Source organism: Lepidothrix coronata, unplaced genomic scaffold (assembly GCF_001604755.1).
Source record: "Lepidothrix coronata isolate B3197 unplaced genomic scaffold, Lepidothrix_coronata-1.0 Scaffold126, whole genome shotgun sequence".
In the NCBI taxonomy this organism is placed as follows: Eukaryota; Metazoa; Chordata; class Aves; order Passeriformes; family Pipridae; genus Lepidothrix; species Lepidothrix coronata.
The window spans coordinates 1,877,483-1,897,979 of NW_016690306.1; the positions used below are offsets into that span (position 1 = coordinate 1,877,483).

Below are 20,497 nucleotides of genomic sequence, written 5' to 3' on the forward strand. Positions count from 1 at the left end.
GGTCCAAAATAAATGTCCAAGACTGATTATTAGGCACCAAGGAAGTGATGAATTTGCTAAGTCTCAGTGTTTTCTGATTAAAAAATTGGCTTCCTTTCTAGTAGATATGCTCTAGTCAAACACAAATGATTGGGCTCAGTACTGGGGTCTGTATTACACTGGATGTCAGAGAAGCTGATGTTTGTATTTTCTGTAAACTATATGAAGGGCACTGCAGAAATTTTATAGTACACCACACACATTTTGAAAGTGTTGATAAGTTTTTCCTTCCGTGTATTTTTTTTAAATAAAAAATCTGAACTATCTGCTTGGTACTAGCAGATTATTAACAACTACAACCATCAGTGAAATCAACAGCACTTTTGGGTGCCCAATATTATTCCAGATCAGAAGTTTTTGACTCCTCAAGTCCTATATAAAATCAGTGGGAGTCTTCCTGTAGCAATGTCTTTTCCAGTGGCAGAGAGGCCTTCCTTGCCTTATGGTTTATTGTGCATGTCAGGGATATTAAGCTCTCAGCAGAGAAGCAAATTTCCCTTTTACAATGTTATCTAAACAAAAACCCCAAATTGCACATATCTACCCCTTTGGCCTTTTTTATGCACAAATATGCTTGTATGCAAAACCTGACAATGTTGGGCCTTTCCTAATAAATGTCTTAAAAGAGCACATTTAAATGCTTTTTCACAGAAATAACCATTCATTAGTTGCAAAAATGCAGAGAGACTTTTTAGTTGCAAAAATGCAGAGACTTTTTATTTTTTCTGTTGTGAACAATATCATTTCAGCAGAAATTTGAGGTGAGAAAGTATGATTTTTTTTCCCTAAATATATTTAAAAAGGCTAAAGAACAAAATGTTGGGGAGGCAGCTTTTTTTGGCAGATAGTAAAATATAAAATATGTGATTTAAAAAAAAAGTTGGCTTAAAAATACACACACACAAATAATACAATAATATAAAAATACAGCTCAGCCAATGGCCTCTTAAAATTTACCTTTGGCATTACATTTGGCAGCCTAAAACAAAAGACCCTTCCTATAAACAGAACTATAAAAAAAGAGAAGTTCATAAATTAGGTTGCAAGGGGTTGTAAGGTCCTTTTCCAAATTCTCCAAAATCCTTTCCTGTCTGTCCACACACATAAGCATGACCAGTGAGGTATATAGAACGTAACACTGTCAGGCGTATGCACAATAAAAAAGTGCATAAACATAGAAGTTCTCCCATTTTCTTGCGAACAGGTCGAAACTGTGTGGTTTGTGTCTTCCCCCCCCTTGGAAAAAAAAAATTGTTTTTTTTTTTCTTACTTTGGCAGGATGAAAATGAACCCAGAGGAATATGTGTCCTATTCCCAGCAGCAGTGATCCATTTCCCTTGGCAACATATGTCTGATGCCACAGATACTACAAGGTCGTTGGGTTGCTTTACAACTCTGGGTAACTTCCCACGGAAACATCATACGTCTAGCACCATGTCGTAGTGTTGTTGCTCTTTCTTCCGCCTGCCACATTTGTTGATAAGAACCATGTACAAAGTCAAAAGCATAACCCAGTAACATGCATAGAGTATTGTGCCAATGATGAGAACTGTCTGTTTTGACTCAGTAAATGGCTTTTTTGATTCCTTGTAAATCGTGAAAATTACGCCACCTAGGAGGATTGTAAACCAAATGGAGACTGGAATGAGTCCTATAAAATTAACTACAATGGTTTTCCTTCCTGATGTGCCCCACCCTGCTTTGTTTATCGTGGCAATTGCAAACATCTTTGCTGGCAGTAAACTTGACATGTACAACACTGAGTAGAGTGACATGAAAACCATGACAATGTTGCCCCTAAGGAAGCTGGCAAAGGAAGACTTTATCAGGCCAACTAACTGAACTGTCAACAGGAAGAGGAGGATGTTCCAGATTTTTCCCCTGTAGAAGAGCTGAATGACTGTGGCGATAAGAAAGAAAGGAAAGAATCCAGTGATTACAGCTTCATAGGTCATCCACAAATGGTGCTTGTGGAACCACATTGCATTATAAAGCCACTCTCTAAAGTAGGATTTACTCCAGCGCGTCTGCTGATTCAGCCACCTGAGATACTCTATCGGTGTTTCGGTAAGGCACTTGGATCTAGCGGTGTATTTTGTTGCATAGCCCAGACTTAGCACTCTGTTAGTTAGATGCCTGTCATCTCCAAAGCTGCACTGGGAGCCCATAAATTCTTGATTGTACCAATCTTCCACAAATTCATGGAGTAAAGAGTTTCTGTACATTCCCAGAGGTCCGCTGATGCACTGTACACAGCCAAAGTAGGACTGACAGGCTCTTTCTATGTTAAATGCCATCCAGTATCGCACGCTGCTCAGAAAGGAGATCCAGGAATCGTATTTGTTCAAAATCTGCAAAATAAAAAGTTTTCATTTTAGATGAGCTCTTGAGACAGAAAATATGCAAATTGGATTGATAAGAAATGTGCAGAGACTAGAGAACCATTGGACCAAAGGTGGTGGGAACCTCACTCCTGAGTCCAGCTCATGGCAAACCCAGGAGTTACACAAACAGCTCAGCCAGGACATTGACAGGAAGGGTGAGATGAAGCCTTCAAAAGTATGTTCCACCAAGATATTTTCTTTTTCTTCACACACTTTCCTTTCTCCACCAAGAAACTTCCTTCTTTCCTGTCTCATTCTTCCCTCCCCTTTGTTCCCACTTAAAGACCTGCTGGACTCAGACATTTCTAAGAGCTGGTGGAGTCCCAGACATGGCCTCCTGCTGCTCTCCTCCCCACACCCATCTTTGGGACTCACAGAAGTTCTTCCAACCTTCCTAAAGCTCTCGCACAGGAGCATGAGAAAAGCTGAGCACATGGTCTTTGCCTTAGATTTTTGGTATTGTAAGGCCCCAGAGGCTTGACCCTGGACTGTGTCCCCATATCCAACAGTAGGCCCTCTGAGGAACAACCTGTTCTGCCTCTGCAGTACCAATCCTGTTACTTTGTCCCAAGACATAAGGTGATATTCCAGTAGAGTCTGTAGTCCTTTGGCCTCCATAAAGCTTTCAGTCTTTCTCTTCTGCACACCCCAAAGCTCACTTGAAGCTGAGACCTACACTTAAAATACGACATAAGCACAGTCTAGGAGTCTGAACACTCAGTGGAGGTATGAGTGCCTGGAGATGTACAAGTCCGTGGCTTTGCACCCAGGTTCTCAGCACACAGCTTGTGCCAGAGGATGCAGCAAGGAAGTGTGTGGCAGGGCAGCTGTGCCAGCTTTGAACCTATGTCTTCTCAGTGTGGGGATTTTCAGGGGGACCTGTGGCCTTCTACAACTAGAAAGCATTGCCCTGTAACTAAAAAAGAGTAGTCTTTGTTCTGATGACCCTAATTTCTGTCAGGTGTGAAGGCCGTGGGCCAATCTTGTCTCTGTTTCAGTTTAATTCCAGAATATTTTAGAAGCAGCAGGGCTTGGAGATAGATACAAACCTGGCTCAAATGCATTTGGTGTACGCTGGAAAATGAACTGGGAAAAAAAAAAAAGCCCAGAGCCTTCATTGTGTCACCTTTCCTCCCAGAGGACACACGTCCTTCCCACCTCTCTCTGCAGATGCTTATGAATGTTCACTGTCACAGCTGAACCTGTGCTGCCTCCCTCCACTTGTACTCACACATGCCTGGCATCTCACATGCATAGGGTGAGTGTGACACCTGGTTTGTAGCCAGTCTAGAGCTCCAAAGTTATTCAGGTTTCTGTGTGAATCCTAATTTCTGGAGTTGAGACCCACATGCCTGAAATACTTCTGACTACTGGGGCATTCATTAGTAAGTGCTTGCCCATATAGATGGCCTTTCTTCTCTGTGTCACATAAAAAGCCCAACTGAGCACGGGGACTGATCCTAAGGCCTATTGAAATATTCATACACATTTTTCTTTATAAAGTGCAGCAGAAGGAGTTGTGTCAAAAGGAACCAACAGTCTTCTGCTGTAGCTGTCAGCCAAACTTGGCAATGCTGGAAATCCTAACAGATGTGGAGCTGGTCTGACGTAGGAGTTTTCCATTGCCCTGCCTGCCAGAGATGCAGGGGAAACCCAGCAACACACAGAGTGCACAGTGCACAGCATTTCAAAATGTCTTTTATTTCTAACAATCTTGGATGACAGTAGTAATACAATAGAAGTACTTGAGATGCTGAACATGGTTTTGAGAGACCTGTTCTCAGTTCCCTGCTCCCCTATAGCTTTACTTTTGGTACCTTGGGCAAGCAGTTATACCCAGAGACTCAAAGATGCCACAACAGTCCTGACAATGCCAGTGCCCTTCTTTTTACATATATGAGGCAGAATAATATTTGTTTGCTTGCTATGGGTGTTAAAACCACACAGTGCTCACGTACAAGAATAAGAGTTTCCATTCAATCGAAAGAAAGATCAAGGTATGATAAGAGCCTCTATAATGGTATCACATATTATATATACACATATAGTATATAGACATCTAGTATATTCAGTGCTATTCCAGGCAGGGAAGTCAGTTGCAATGCAAATAATTGCTGAAACCCCTCTGTTAATCTGAAAATTGTTGTACTCACCTGCACATCACCTCCAACTCCTCCAACCATTGGATCCTCTTCTAAAACCTTTACCATCTCCACTGATGAGGCTGGATCAAGCATTGTATCTGAATCACAGACCTACAAGTAAGACAAAATGAGAACAAAAATGGGTTAAAGAAGAAAACAAAAATCATGCAAGTGGTTAAAATGACTCTAAATGCATACTCTCCTGAATGTAATTAAATCTGACTTTGGAGACTGCATTGATATTTCTGTTAAAGGCCATTTGTACCAGGCAGCAAAGAGTGTTGCTGAATGAAGCAGAGACCTTGTTAAGGTTGTGCCCTCCAACAATCCTCTCTTCTGTATCAGCTCTGTCTTTTTACTAACACAGTGGGCTGGCTTCATTGAGTAAGATATGGGGCACCACAGAGTGAGACAATGTTTGTGGGTGTGCAGCAGATTCCTGTTGAGCCCTAGCATAGGGTTTCCCTGCATCAGCTGCACAGTTGGAGCACCCTGGTCAAATGTTTCCCACTGCCATATGAGGGAAGGAGTGAGGAGGTAAATTCCAGACACTTGTTATAAAAAAAGAAAGAAAAAAGTCAAGTAGGAGTCTGGTAAGAAACCTAATAGTTCTTTCACTGGCAGAAGACTTTAGCAATTCATGTAAGATATGTATCTTGGATTCCAGCACAAATTCATTTTTAATTTTAGATGTACGGTGTGTTATTAGTAGTGCCGTGATTTGAGATTTGATATATAGAAATTATTTGCTATTTTTCTCTGGCATTCTTATAAAAAATATGTAAGGCCAGAAGGAATGAGTCTCGAAGTTCAGTACTCCATGAGATCAGGGCAGAAATAGATGACACACACAAGGCATTTCAGCTACACAAACACTCCTAGTCAACTAAATTCTGTGTACATTAGGAAATTGGCTTTCCCCTGGAGAGTAGGAGGAGAGCTCAGACAGGCTGGCCGGTCTGCAAGGCAGCTGGCATTGCTTTCATTTGCTCTGAGGAGAACAGCACGGGCTGCAGCCTGTTTAAAAAAAGTGGGTGTTTCCTTGTCGCAGTTGCTTGTGCTGAAAGCACTGCCCACATAGTGTGTGAACTCACTTCACAGACGCCCAGGAACTGGAGCAGAGACTGTCCCAGAAATCCCCCTCTGACTGGCTGAATCCTGACCTACAAATTCTCATACTGCTTCCAGTTTGTCCCCACACTGATTCCTGTGATTTCGATGGGGTCGGTAGGTGCTAAAGTCAGTAGCTCTGCATGAACAACATATTAAGACAGATTCTGCTGAGACTTTGTATCAGATATCTTAATTTTGGTGTTCTTCTGTGCTAACTTTCAATTCAACCCAAGCCCTCTCACTCCAGGGGAGCAGTAACCTTCATGTCTGGTCTATAAAGGGGGAGGAGAGCATTTTGAAGCTCTGCTATAGATCAGGCTCAAGAGGAGAGGTTACCCAGAATAGTTGGGCTGCATAGCTTGGGATGCAGCTGGGAGTCTGCCAGCATGCTCCCCTCCATGCTCACTCAGAGGGGTTCAAGAGGATAAAGGTGATGAAAGCTCTCATATTTCCATCAGAAGAAAAGCCACAAGCATCTCCAGCTTGCTCTAACTTGATGCATCCATCTCTTCTCCTCAAAGGACTTATCCCAAGGAGCACTTTTGTAACCTGGCCAAGGTGTGCCTCCAGCTTTAGTGGAAAGCTGTCATCAGTGGCAGTGCTTGGTGATAGAAAGGGAGCAAAACAATTCTACTGAAGAGGAGAAAGGATGCTTGTATTTCACCAGGGGCTTCCTGGAAAGACCTGTTGCCGAGTGTTTTGCACAGGTAATCTGTAGTTAGCTCAGGCAGCTTTAGGCATCCCATTTCTTGTGACCATGAGTGGTGGGCTGGGATCAGCTCCCCCCCCAGCCCCTCTGCTTTCCCTCTAGAACCTGTCCCTTGAGCAGCCACCACCCCCATCAGATGCATTTCTTTATAGCAGAAAGGCCTGCCCATGAGAACCCTCACTAATATGAAATGAGGAAAACACTGGATTTATTTACAAGTTACCATTACATGTCCTGGGCATGCCAGCACAGTGGACATGTCTGGGGTTCTGGGACAAACCTAACAAGCCATTATTTTTCATCTGGATGAGGTTTTTGCATGTGAAGAGAGGACACTCCCAAATACGGACACTTAGGAACCCAAATAAAACACACTGAGGTCTGCCCAGCCAGGGTGGCCCAGGACAGCCTAAGAGGCAGTTTGCCATCTTTCCACATAAAGGCTGAGTGACCTAAAAATTACTGCCTTGGGTCACAGAGTTGCATGAAAGGGACGGTTGACCTTAAGCGAGCTGTTCAGATACTTTTTGTAGCCAGTGACAGCTTATCCAAGCTGCTTTGAGAAGTTCAGACTGTGCTGGACTGTCCGCACAGGTACCTCCATCAAGCCAAGATGAATTGTACCCTGGCTGCCGCAACCAGCTCTGCACCAATGACACCTGCCAATTTAACTCCTCCACCTGATTACTTGCACACTGCTAACCTCCTCCAGGATGGAAATAAGCCTACACAGCAGTTTCAGGTACTTAATGAGACACAACTAATGGCAACAGCTTGTTATCTGCACTGGTCTGACAGCTTATGGTTGCCTGTCCCTAACCCCAAGGTGGGGTTTTAAAAATTGTACAATTTCAAGGCCTACAATTTCAGGGAGGGCAGTGGTGCTGAATGGTCCACTTTTTTAAGTGCTTTATCATTGATGCAGATTGCTTAGCCTTTAATATGTTGGGCCTGTTTAAAGTAATTTACCCTGGGTCCCCGCAAAGAACCATTTAAAATATCTCAACCTTCATTCATTCATAAAACAATGCCACATTTTAGCTACATTCCTTCATGACTGTGTAGTCTCCAGGGCCACCAAGGTGCTGCATTTCTATTACAGATGTAACTGTAGATGTGACTGTGGCATTAGTCATTACTGCAAACTTTGCTCAGAGCAGTATTACAGTCCCTGACTAATTCATTAGGACTTCTGAGCCCAGTCAGGAGTGTTAACTGACCAGAAATACCTCTTCCATTTTCTCAGTTTATGCTATGACTGTTGAAATAGAAATATTTTTTCCAGGTTCCCTGAAAAATGCAAGACCTGGACTAAGGGAGGAAACTTGCAATGAATCAGCTTCCTCTCTGCCTTCTTTCTCTGCAATCTGGTATTTCTGTGTGAAGTGATTATAAACCCATGCTAATAGAGAAAATCAGCATTTTTATCCCCATCATAGTTCCTTACAGCACAGAATCAAAGTGCAGACAATGAAGAACTTAAGGCCACTCTTTTCAGAGAATAAATTAGTTTCAGTCTGAGAAGTGGTAGGGAACGGGTTTTAAATCTTCGCCTTACTCTCTCAGCTCCAATAACAGAGTGGTTCCTGGCATTCTTCAGTTCCTGCCCCTCCTGTGCATGGAAGACTCACTGGTCTCAGCCCAGCTACTGGCAGGCTCTCCACATCCCTTGGACACTGTGCACGTGGATGCTGTGCTGTGCAGAGCATGCACACACCCACACAAGGCTGGGCACAGACCCCAGAAACACATATGGCTCAGCCATGCAGCCGCCCTGAGCCAGTAGAGAGCATCTCACGGGGAGCTGCTGCTCCACCGGAGGAGACTGCTGGATGCTCTGAGTTTGGGAGAAGGCGGGAAGAACTGAGGGTAGTTCATTAGGAAGATCATCTCATATTCAGTGGTATTAGTCAAATGAGCCTTGTTGGCCTTGAATGATAAGGAAAGGGCCTTAGTGTCCAGCTAGAGATCCTGATCCCACCCACCTTCCTTATACATGACCTCTTCCCCTTCCCACAATCAGCAGAGCTGTTTGCAGGAGTGAGAAGTGCTCCCATGTAAGTAAGACAAAAGCACAGACAATCTTTCAGGGGATCCAAGGCAGCTGGAAAGAAATGTGCCTCTGCTGCTTTGAAAACAGGGAGAGAGGACCCAGCCTAACTCATTTTTAAGTGAATAGTGTCGTAAGAGCTTTAAAGGCCAAGTCGCGGTGAGTGAGGTAATGCAGCTGTAAATGATGAAGCAAAAGCTCCTTCAGGCTTTAGCTGGAGAAATCTTTCTTTCAAATCTGCACATTGACCCTTTTATTGAATACTCCACATAGCCTTTGATGCCTTTAAAATATCCTCATTTTTTTACAGATTCCACCATTGCTCTGAGATATTCCCTAGTGCCATCAAATATCTGTCTGTCTGCTCACATGGGGCCACTAACAACCTCACAAAATAAAGCCTTACCCAAGATCTTAACCTACAGGAGCATAGACGGGGTTTTCAGGAGGCCACTGTCTTTGTGTGAAGCAAAACCATTTAGATGAGGGGGCAGTACTGAAGGCTGGGAGAGGATTTCAGATTTCTCCAGTAGCTGGTGCACAGATTTAACATAGTCACAGATAGACAGGCCATTTTAAAAGCTAGCAAAATACCCTTTTAACGGTCAAGCTGTTTCCAAACAGACTGAAAGGAGCACTGTGTTCATCAGGGACTAGGATAGCCTCTAACATGCTGCACAAAATATACAAAAGCTGCTTTCTTTCAAAGTGTGTTTGAATTGGCACTGACCTGATGCTCTAATACCTACCTGTACATAATCCACGCTTCTCCCCAGTGCTTTGAATGCTGTGTACATTACTTCTCTTTTTCCACCCCATTTCTGCATGATGCAAACACTTTTGTTGGACAGGACCAGCTGAGATACGTGTTGCATGCTTTCTCTGTGAGACTCTTCTGTCTCACCTGGACCTTTGTCGTGGAAGTTATTACTCCAGACATAAGTGGCACATGTGTCCCTACCCATGATTTCAGTGAAAATGTCCATCATGTAAACGTCATCTTCTGAGTTCCCATCAATGACCATAACAACTTTAATTCCAGGGTAGGTCAGTCTTTTCACAGAAAGTAAACATTTTCTTAAGTAGTCAGGATCCTCTTGATAGGCAGCAATACAAAGGGCAACTGTTTTGTTCAGCTTGATTGGAGTCTCTAGCGACCGTTTCATTTTCCTGTGCTCTAGGTAGGCAAACAGGCTTTGGATGATGAGATGTGATGCCAAGATAGCACCATAGAGTCCAAAGGAGAAGTAGTAGTTGTCTGTTTGGATGAACTGGTAGCCTACAATGTAAGCAGCGGTGATTCCCAGCAGGAGGGACACCCCGAAGAGTGTGGTTCCAAGTATTCTCAGGATACATATAAACCTCTCACAATACATCTGCAAAGAAGTAGGGAAACCGTTAGCAGAGCCACCACTTGCTGGTGTAAGATCTCATAAGCGGTTCACGTGGCTACAACACAGATCTCAGCAGCAACAGATACACCCTGAGCTTCTGGTTCACAGACTTACGGCATCACCTTGCTCAACATAACATCTCTTTGCAGTATTTTCTGCATGTAAAGCATGACCCAAATACACTTAGTGTAGCAGAGATGTTTGCTATTTGTAATGTCCTCACAGAATTTGCTGTCTGTGTCAGGATCTTATTTTGGCAGCCTGGGCTTGCTGGATGAGATGCTCTGTCATATTTCCCTGAGGAGGTTGGAGAAGGGTTCTTGGGCCATCACTCGCTTCATACAGTCACAGGCGAGTGGAACAGCTGAATGTCTGGGCAGCCCCTCCTCATCCCCCAGCCATGTCATGACCGCATCCCACCCTGAATTGTTTCGGTCACTTAGTTATGTTTGCAAAAATATTGGAAAGACATTCTTAAAACAGATGTCTGAATGTATTTATAATTTTTTAAACAGATGTCTGACTATATTTATAATTTATATTTATATAATCAGACATCTGCTTTAAAAGGTCTCAATACCATTGCAAAAATGTATTATTTATACATTTGTGTGCATAGATATATGCACACGTGAGCATGTGTGTATAGGGGCTAAAGCCTGACTTAGATTAAGTCTGTGGCAAAAATACTCATAAATTTAACAGAGCCAAGACTCCACCCTGGACTCAGAAATTCCTTAGGACATCAGTTAATTCTGACCACTTCTACATACTTAGGTTACCTGCCTATAAAATCTTCTAACCTAAGCTCTGGGCTGTGGCTGGCATGGAGGGTGCTCTGGTATTCTCGAGACAAACAGCGTAGACAGGCAGACAGGCAGACTATATTGCTACCTAACTGCTTTCTCTTGACAATCACATTAACAATTTTATGCTTTCTCAGAATTACAGGAAGTTAATGACAATGTTTTCTGTCACTGGATGCATTTAATGTGAAGGACATAAAACGGATAATGTCTGTTTAAGGCTAACCCAGCAAGTGTGTTGCAAGTCAATAAAGCTCATGCTTGAATATTTTGCTGAAGTAGATCCTCTCAGAGTAATGGACTTAATATTTGTGTTTTCTTGCTATTATTCATGTTTTCCCTGCTGCTATCATCTTGCTCATTTGCTGATCATATTTGTTTCACCATCTGTTGGCCAAAGCTGAAGTTGGAACAGGACTTCTTCACCTCATATATGTTTTTAACTCTTCATTGAAAAATTACTACCAAGCTACAGCAACATAGCTGTCATCAATTATATATGTCTGACAAGTTATAGGCTTGGAAAAAAAAAGTCAACACGGAATCACTTACCAAATCAAAATAAAACTAGATGAGCATGAAGTCGGAGGTTACAAAGACTTTGCTTTTTTTAAACTGGCTATTTAGGGTCTTAAATTTCAAGACAGAAGGAAGCCTCTTAAATGTATATTTGGAGGCACTGTTAAAGAAATCGGACCCCATCTTTATGACTTCCTTGAATACTTATGGCTGGGCTCTGACAGGTGCTGTAATCATCCACCATCCCTGCTCTGGCCTGTCTGAAAATTTTTCACAGTGGGGGTGATAAAGAAGCCTAATAAAAGATATGCTTACCTCCACTGGTATATATGAATTAAAACCCAGTGCCCAAATTAGACTTGCTTTAGAAAAGAGATTAAGTAACGGATCCCCTTCTAGATTACCTTAAAGTCAAATAGCTTGTGTGTTTACTAATTCCTCAAGCATGCAAAATGTCACAAACATCAAGGTAAATGTCTCATTAATGGTGCAGCTGTACTCTGCTTTCCCTTTTGGGGTTTATCACTTCTTTTCTCTTGCCAGAAATAGAACATTTGTATTAGTGAGTAGGGGCCAGAGTCTGCTTACATTAACAATTATATGGCTGAAACAAATGGACCGCTTCGATGGGTAGGAGTCACAGGATTTAGATTAAGATCTGGAGTGGTTACATCTGACTGCCTATATAGTGTACTAGGCATCTTTTATACTAATTTGTTATTGCTTTTCTGTACCTGTGAAGTGCTTCTGCAAAAAAAGGAAAAAAAAAAAGAATAATTCTCTGATCTTGTCATTACAGCCCAGTTTCGCTCTGTTGCAAACCCCCAGTCTTTTAAAATCAAGAAATGGACTTCTGGTGCTAATAAAATAGCATTTTTTTCTATCCTTTCACTGTCATCCTTAGGAAAATAAATGGGTTTTCGATCTAAATTCCTGGCTTTCATCAAAGAAACTTTGCTCTTTGTATGTGCAATTGAGGTTTTTATGTATAGTGTTTTAACTGACTGAATCTCAAGGAACTCTGGAAAAAGTTGCTCAATATTCTCAAGCTTTAACACGTGAGCTATTGATAGCTTGCCCAGCAGAAATGATCTTTATCAACTTGAACATGCCCAAACAATGGCAAAGAAGCCAAAAACTCTCCACCCTTCTCCAGTAATTGAGCCAAAAGTGAAAGGAAATGATGCTTGTACAAGTCTGGGACCAAAAATGAACTACTGAGTCAAATACTAACACCAAGGGTAGGGAGCAGCTGCATTAGAGATTTTTAGGTCAGACAGTGCTGTTATGAGCATCTAGCCTGGCCTAACACAGTGAAATATAATAATTCTATTTTGCAATTTGGGCACCTAAATCCTTTACACACATCTTCCCCTAACCCCACGGTGCTGAGCCCAGTAGAGCTTTATGCAGCCTCCAGCAAACAGACTCCAGGTTCGTGTAAACAAGATGAGTGTACGTAAAGAGGCTTCAAAGTCTGCTATTGAGCAATTTGTTGTCATTATATTGCAGCTGTTTACTTTCGTGGATGGAGCTGAGCAGTGCTCACCAGCACATCTAGTAGAAATTAAATGTGAAAGTCATATGCTAAATCCTAATGCTGTGTAGGCTGTTGCTGATTCACTCACACATTTTGATTCACTAAGAGGTCCCAAGGATATATGTGCCTTGTAGTGACTGTACAGGAGGAGGCAATGTGCCTTTCTTTGGATGCTCTTATGGAAAAGCATGGCCAAGAAATGAACTCTTGCATGTACTCAGCACCAGAGTCCACCTAGAGAACTCTTTGGCATTGTGTCTCTTTTGGCACCCTGATAAAGCCACAAGAAATAGGATCTTTTTGTCCAACCTATGACAAAGGAGAACTTACTCTACATTAATATCAAGAACCGGCATGACTAAAAGTTGTAGTCTTCTAACATCATTTTCAGAAAAAAAATCAGGTTAACAAATGAGTGATATACCTACCCTCTACATATAATGATGGAGGTATTAACTGCAGCACTAGAGATCACACTCCTTTCTCAGACTGAATAATGCCTTAGATCTCAAATTAGAAGAACATAGCAAAATATGGTTCAGTTCTCTCTATTCTGAAAAATATTTAGGCTAGCAGTTAACTGTAGTTATTGTACATAGACCTAACTTTAATAAAGATCTAGACACTTGATTGAAATTCAGCGGGTTCATATGTCTTGCTTTGGGCTGGGTCTTTGGTCTTTCCTCAGCAAAGAATGCTGGTGACTTCTGCGGTAAAACACCACTCCAAAATCATGTAGCAGGGTCTGTCCATATGGTTATTAATCAGCTTTCATGGATCCCTGGCAGTAACAGGAACTGAAGACAGCAGAAGTCAGGAGGCACAGAGAAAAAAAGAAAAGTGTATTTTTTTACTAATACATCAAGAAGGTAACAAACAGATAGGGTCAAATACATATCCAGAAAATGTATGTGCATTGGTGTCTGAAGACATCAATATTATTTGCAGTCTCTTCACTTATTTTAAAGGAAGAAACCAGGTGGTACCTGGCATCTGCTGATACAGGACATGGAACCAGTGACTGATGGGGGATCAAACTGAAGTTAGGTCTGCTTGTAACAAATGGGGATGCAGCTCACTGCATCATCTCTGTCAGAAATTGTCTTTCATGCACAACACTCAAACATTGCCCTGTAGTACTTCTGGATAGTTTTCCCCAGAATATTAAAAAGCAAAAGGGGGAGACAGAAAGTTTGTACATCATGTGTAATGATTTGGAAGGTTGTTTGAAAGAATTAGGACTTATTAATTCCAAACATTTGAAGACATTTTAAAAAATCACAGCCATAAGCTGCAAAAGTCAATATCTATCCAGGAGACAACAGTAAAAGTTCAATCACAAACGTGCTCATTTTTTGCCTGTATTGGATTTGGCTGAGATGAAGTTAATTTTTCCCATAGCAGTCCTCATAGTGCTATTTATAGCTAGGAAGGTGTTGAGAACACAGCAGTGTTTTGGCTACTGCTGAGCATCTCACAGCATCCAGGCTGTCTCTCCAATGTTTCCCCTACACCAGTTTACTAGGGGTGGGCAACATCCTGGGAGGTGACATAACCAGGAAAGCTGACCCAAACTGACCAAAGGTTATTCCACACCACATGACATCTGCTCAGATATAAAAGCTAAAAGGAGGAGGAGGGGGAGGAATGAATTATGACATTTTTTTTCCAGAGCAACTGCTACCTGTACTGAAGCCCTAATTCCAGGGAAGTGGCTGAACATCACCTGCTGACGAGAAGTAGAGAATAAATGTCTTGTTTTCCTTTACTTTCTACACAGCCTTTGCTTTATTAAGCTGCCTTGATCTCAACCTACTTGGTGATCTTCCATCTTATTTTCTCTACCCACATCCTGCTGAGGAGAGGAGAGATAGAGCAGCTGGGAGGGCACTATGCAGCCAGCTAAGGTCCACCCACCACATAAAGGTTCAAAAGATCTGTGCCTCTCTCTAGACATCTAGGGCTATGGTCACATCAGCAAATAGTCTAATACTACAGAAACAGATCTGCAACGAGGAAGAATTGGTGCTAAGGGCCCAACTCCATCCTCCATACATTTTCATGTTTTACTCTGAACTAAGTATAGTCAGACTCCATGGATTAAAAACATGAAAAGTGTCCCCCAGGGGTGTAGCTTGCAATTAGGTCATTCAAGAGGAATCCAGTTTGAGTGCCGAGTGATTGCTTTGCAATAGAAACTCAAGCAATTTAGTTGGTGGTAGTGCACTTGTAGCATTGACTTCAGTAGGACACTCTCGATTCAAACTAAATTGATAATACAAATCAACTTTTCACAGAAGATCCACAGGTCAGATTTGTCTGCAACCATTGTTGAAACCAGAAGTGCTGAGCACAAACAACCTTTGAAAATGTCTCATTTTTATGTGCCTGTATCAAAGGCGAACTCTTGAATATGTACTGGACCTTAATGCTGAGGCGTTGGATTCAGCAAAACACATAAGCATGCCATTAAAGATAAGTGTGCACTTAGGTATTTTTGCAGAGGAGGGATATCAGTGGATAATATATCTTGCAGTTCTGTAATAAAGGTGTAAAAAAAAAAAATCTTTCTCTGTGAAGATGCTATTTCCGGGACACTCAAGATAAAAATGTATCTATATGTTTGAGAAATTTATTATACAGATTAACCTCCCTTATGAAGGTTGTTAGATGGGTCAGTGTTAACCACTGCATTTCTTATGTTAGAGAATCTAAGAGTTGATCAGGACTCAGATAATTTTGATTTGGTTCCTAGTGTTGTTATTCACGTGCGGGATAACCTTAGGTAAGTGAATTCACCTCTCTGTTTCAGCTTCCTCACCTGTAAAATGGGAATCATGATCATGAAGGAAGTTTTTGGAGGTCTACAAAACCCTTCTTAAGGCTTAGGTTACTGATATTTTTGCAATGTAACTCTTTCTGGGGTGATATGGGATCCACCAGTTCTCTAGTTACCCAACACACCACTTCCTATTTTCCTTGCCTATATTAACCTGAAAGTATACTCAGTAGGGATTTGTCTGCAACAAAAATACAACTCTCATTCAGTAGGATGCCTAAGATCAGTGAGGTTGACACTATAAAGGCCAACACACATGGCTATAAGTGCATACAGCTACCAAGGGCTATTTTGCTCACAATCGAAGAATGCCATCTTTATAAGCCTTAACCCTCCCCTCCTTACATATCAGAATAATAGCATTGACTTCATCAGAGCAACTGCTTCAATTACACAAGTGTGTGTGTGTGTGCATCTGTGTGCGCATGCACATGCTGTATCTGGCCCTACACACACACACTCAGTGTGTGTACATGGTGTTGGAGGCTTACAGTTTTTCAGCCAATATTTAGATTCATTATTAGCCTCATTTTGATGGCAAATTAAATCATTTATCCTTGGAGTACAAATTATTCCAAGTACACATTAATTACAAGCACAAAGTAGCTGTCCAGACTCCCTCTTCTATTCTACAGTCTGCAGAGAGGAAACTGAAGAGTTATGCTCCATCTGTACATGTTTATTACAGCACACTTACCATATCTGGTACTTTTGGTTATTTATCACTTCCAGATTTTGTTATGCTATTGATCTTCTGGAAAGGGCTCACATTAGACTAAAATTAACTCTGGGGTTAAGTTTAAAGTAAAGAACAGGATTACTAATGATGGCAAAGTGTATCTGTATTCACAGGCTTTGGTCAGCAAATCAAGAATCCCCTATCTGATTAACGTATGTTTCCCACTAAACTGCCTAAATTTAGTCTCTTACAGGTTTGAGTAACCAACATGGAATGAATTTTACAGCTGCTGGTTGGATTTGAGTGTAATGTAGACAGTGATACACTAATTGTTAAATTAGCAAAAAGAAAAGAAAAGTAAACCAACAACAACTCCCCCCAGACGAATGCTATAAGAAATAAATAAAGGAGTAAATCATACTGGTACTCAGATATTTTGGACTGTGGTTAAACAAAAATATAGTTCAGAAATACTTTCTAGTTGCCAGTTATGAAGTCCCTGGATGCACAGACTTGACTATTTCATTACTTAATCCAGCAAATAAATATTTATTTGGTGTATACAGCTTATTATCTTGCAATTAGGTTATAAAGCACAGGTCATACCTTGTTTGACTTAGTCAAGTCCCACTACACTGAATGGAGGACTACTTTACTGCTTTATACACTAATCTTAAATAGCAACACCTTGAAGCAAATGTCCTTTCATGCCACAAATAGTTTTTTGCTAGTGAACTTGCATGGAAAACTCCACTGAAACCAGTAGAGTTGCTCTTCCTACTGGGAAAATCTTTCCTCAGGTTTTTCTCTGCTTGCATGAGGGGTAAGAAAGATTTACTACCCTGAAATGAAATCCTGGCTTTATTGACACCAGAGACAAAACTCCTCTAGCCTAGGAGTTGCTGAATTTTGCAAAGTTTTTCAGGGGAAAAGAAAATATTTCACTGCCATCACCCTCAGGTGAAGTAACCTAACCAATCCCCAAAAGAACCACCGAGGTATCCATGTTACACGCAACGTGTGCTTTTGAAAAAATGCATGGGTGCCGATGGAAAAATGATCCTTGAGGAAGGAGACTATGAAGCCAAGTGAAACAAGAGGAGCAGCTGAGCCCTGGGAGATGTGGGATCACTGCAGCCCTGAAGAATCACAGAACTGTTGGGGTTGGAAGGGAGCTCTGGCAATCATCCAGTCCAACCCCCCTGCCAAGGCAGGATCACCCAGTGCAGGTGACACAGGAACACATCCAGGTGGGTTTTGAACGTCTCCAGAGAGAGACATTTCACAACCTCCCTGGGCAGCCTGTTCCAGTGCCCTGCCACTCTCAATGGAAATAAGTTATTCCTCATGTTGAGGTGAAGCTTCTTGTGTTTTAGTTTATGGCCATTGCTCCTCATCCTTTCACTGGGCACCACCGACAATAGTCTTGCACCATCCTCTTGCCACTCACCTTGGAGATATTTATGTGCACTGATGAGATCCCCCCTCAGTTTTCCCTCCTCTAGACTAAGACAACGCCCATCAGGAGTGTTGTACTACATTGGGGTCCTGTCGGGGGAAGGGAAATGGGGTAAATTCTCTCTCTAGGTCCATTTCACCCTTCTGCCAGCATTACTAAGGAGTGTGGCGAGGTGAGTCGCGGCCGTGTCCGAGAGGCACGAACGGACGCTCGGACAGGTGCCGAGCAGGGCTGTCCGGGACAGAGGGACGCGGTTTTCAGGCGGGAGGGGCCCGGGGGCCGCGCAGTTCCCTCAGGCGGTGCCGTGCGCTCGGCGGGGCCGCTCTGAGGGGGATCCCCGGCCCCGCCGCCCGCGGGGGCGGTGCTGCTGCGTCACAGAGGGGGCGGGGCCGGGGATCCCCCGCGCCGCCACGTCACGGGGGGCGGCCCCGCTCCGCCCGGGATGGGGGGCTGTGCCCGGGTGGCGGGACCCGCGCCGTGCGGGGCCGTGCGGGACCCGACGGGGCCGGCCCAGGTTGCGCTGGCGCTGCCTTCGCCCCCCGCGAAGTACGACCCTCCCTCGGCCGGCCCCGCCGCCAGCGCGGGTCTGGCCGGCGGGCGCCCCGCCGGGTGGGGCCGGGGCGGGCGTGCGGCGCTGGAAGCCCGCGGGCAGCCCCCGCCCCCCCGCATCCCGCCTCCCCCGAACCTCCTGAGCTCGGGAAACCGCCCTCCGCGCTCGGCGCGGCGCCCCAGCGGCTCAGGAGCGCTGGTTTCCCCGCTCCGGGGCGGGACGCCCGCCCCACTCCAGCCCCACGCCCGCCGCCTCGCCTCCCTCCCTCAGTCCTATCCCTCCCGCCGCTCCTGTCGCGTCCCCCGCCTGGCCCTGGATGCACAGCCGGGGAACGGCCGGAGAGAACCCCACCTGGGCTCTCAGCTGGTCTCGCCTTCCCCTCTGGGCTCAGCGGAGCAGCTGCCTAACCTGCTCTAGATTTTAATTTTAGGATCTTTTGAGAGGTTTTGTTTTTGGTGGCTTCCCCCCCCCCACGATCTTGGCGCTCAGCAATGTCTTAAACGGATTACACGGAGGAGGGGTTGAACCTGAAAACCTCATTCATCCTCACGACGGTCCTATTCATTGCTGAAATAGGTGTAGCGTAAGAGCCGGTAAGATCCTCCCCCATCCCCACTCGTATTCTGGGGATCTGTTTCAGCTTTCCTCCCTTGAATAGTGGGGATGGGAGGAGGGGGTCTTCTGCTCTTGAGCTCACAGAAGCGTAATCATAAATCACCTACCTTGTTTGTCCTTCTGTCCTTTGGTCATAGAGGGGCTCCAGCCAACTGTGTGGTCTCACGTACCGTTGCTCCCGCTGAATAGTTTCCAAGTTTGAGGTAAAAAAATCAAATCGCACTTTTCACGGACTTATTGAGACGCTCAGAAATAAAAAATAATTAAAAATGAAAATAATAAAAAAAGTCGCTTAAGGCTAGTCAGTCCTATTCATTTTCTCCCACGTGTTTTCACAATTACCACGTATTTGTCTTTCTCTGCTTCAGTTTCTAGCTCAAAGTTGTGGGATTTTTTTCCTCAAATAATAGTAATAATAATAATAATAATAATAATAATAATAATAAAAAAGTTAGAAATAATAAATTAGGAGTTAGTTTCTCGTGGTCGAAGCTGAAGATCTTATTTCAAACCCCGCTAGCCAGGAGCCTGGAGAAGTTGCAAGGCAGCGTCTGAAAGTTTGAGATGTACAGCATCAGATAAAGTCTCTTTGGTGATACCTTGCTGCCCGAGTAACAGTTTCAATGAGGTTCCTCAGCAGCAGCAGCAGCAAACGGGTAATATTTTCCAGACGTCTTTTCCTTTCCTGCTGCTGCTGCTGCTTTTCTGCCTCTTCCACGTTATGGGGTCTTTTAACAAGTGAGACTTGAGTTGTTTTAATAGGCGGAGGATGGGAAGAAGGAGGGGAGGGAACTCCTGTAAGGAGAAAAAAAAAAGCAACCAACCCTGCCCATTGAAATGATCTCAGCCAAGGATTCAGCGTCAGAAATTTAATTAGCTACTTGCAAATTTTACAGAGAAATGCAATACACATATGTTGCCACCAACTGGTTCCTCTTCATGCCCCGCAGTGGGGGCAAGCCCCCAATTTCCCCACTCCCTGCATCCCTGGGCTTGGGGTATGGGACTCGTCCCTCCCACAGCCACTATTCGGCTGGGACAGTTATTGCTGCTGCTGGTTTTTATTAATTAGGGAATTTCCTCTATGAATGGATGAACTTTTCAGTTTTCAATCCTGCTTTATCCATTCACTCACGGGAACATTTGTTGTAGCAAAGACCCAAGGAAGCTCCCACTGACCTTCATACCCCCGCATCTCACGTTAAAACAAGCCGGGAAACACGTTAGGCCATTTAAAAACTGGAGAACTGTGGCGTGGGTTTTGATTTGGGGTTTTGTTTGGGGGGGTTTTCACTTGTTTTGTTTTAAATCAGAAATGTCCGCTCTTTTCTGTCGATGGTTCGCGGTAGCCGGGGGCACCCGCAGCTCACAGCACACCCCACTGCTGCTCGCCAGTTGCTTTCACTCGCTCCTTGTGACTCCGTTCTGCCTTAAAGGCGGATTTCCCCGCTTTCGAGCCCTCGTTTCCACTTGAAATGATACAAAAGAGGCACTGGGTGGCACTGTTGAGGCGAGTGGAGCAGCGCGGGGTCCGGGATCCCCCAGCGCCGGGCGCGGGGCCGGAGCGGGGCCGCGCTGGCGCTGCCGCGTCTCGCCGTGCCCTGGCGGGTTCCCGCGGGGGAGGATGGCGGGGATCAGCTTCCCATTCCGCCGTGCT

The 20,497-nt window shown here is 43.9% G+C and overlaps 1 protein-coding gene across 1 annotated transcript; it reads right to left on the reverse strand.

Moving 5' to 3' along the window:
* Window positions 1–817: 817 nt before the first annotated feature.
* HAS2 (hyaluronan synthase 2) lies at window positions 818–19,528 on the reverse strand. The gene is made up of 4 exons (XM_017826403.1): window positions 18,948–19,528; window positions 9,189–9,815; window positions 4,577–4,678; window positions 818–2,390 (listed from the first exon to the last, which is right to left on the reverse strand). Exons 2-4 carry the CDS (start codon window positions 9,813–9,815, stop codon window positions 1,458–1,460), a joined length of 1,662 nt encoding a protein of 553 aa, XP_017681892.1. The 5' UTR covers window positions 18,948–19,528; the 3' UTR covers window positions 818–1,457.
* Between the last annotated feature and the right edge of the window lie 969 nt (window positions 19,529–20,497).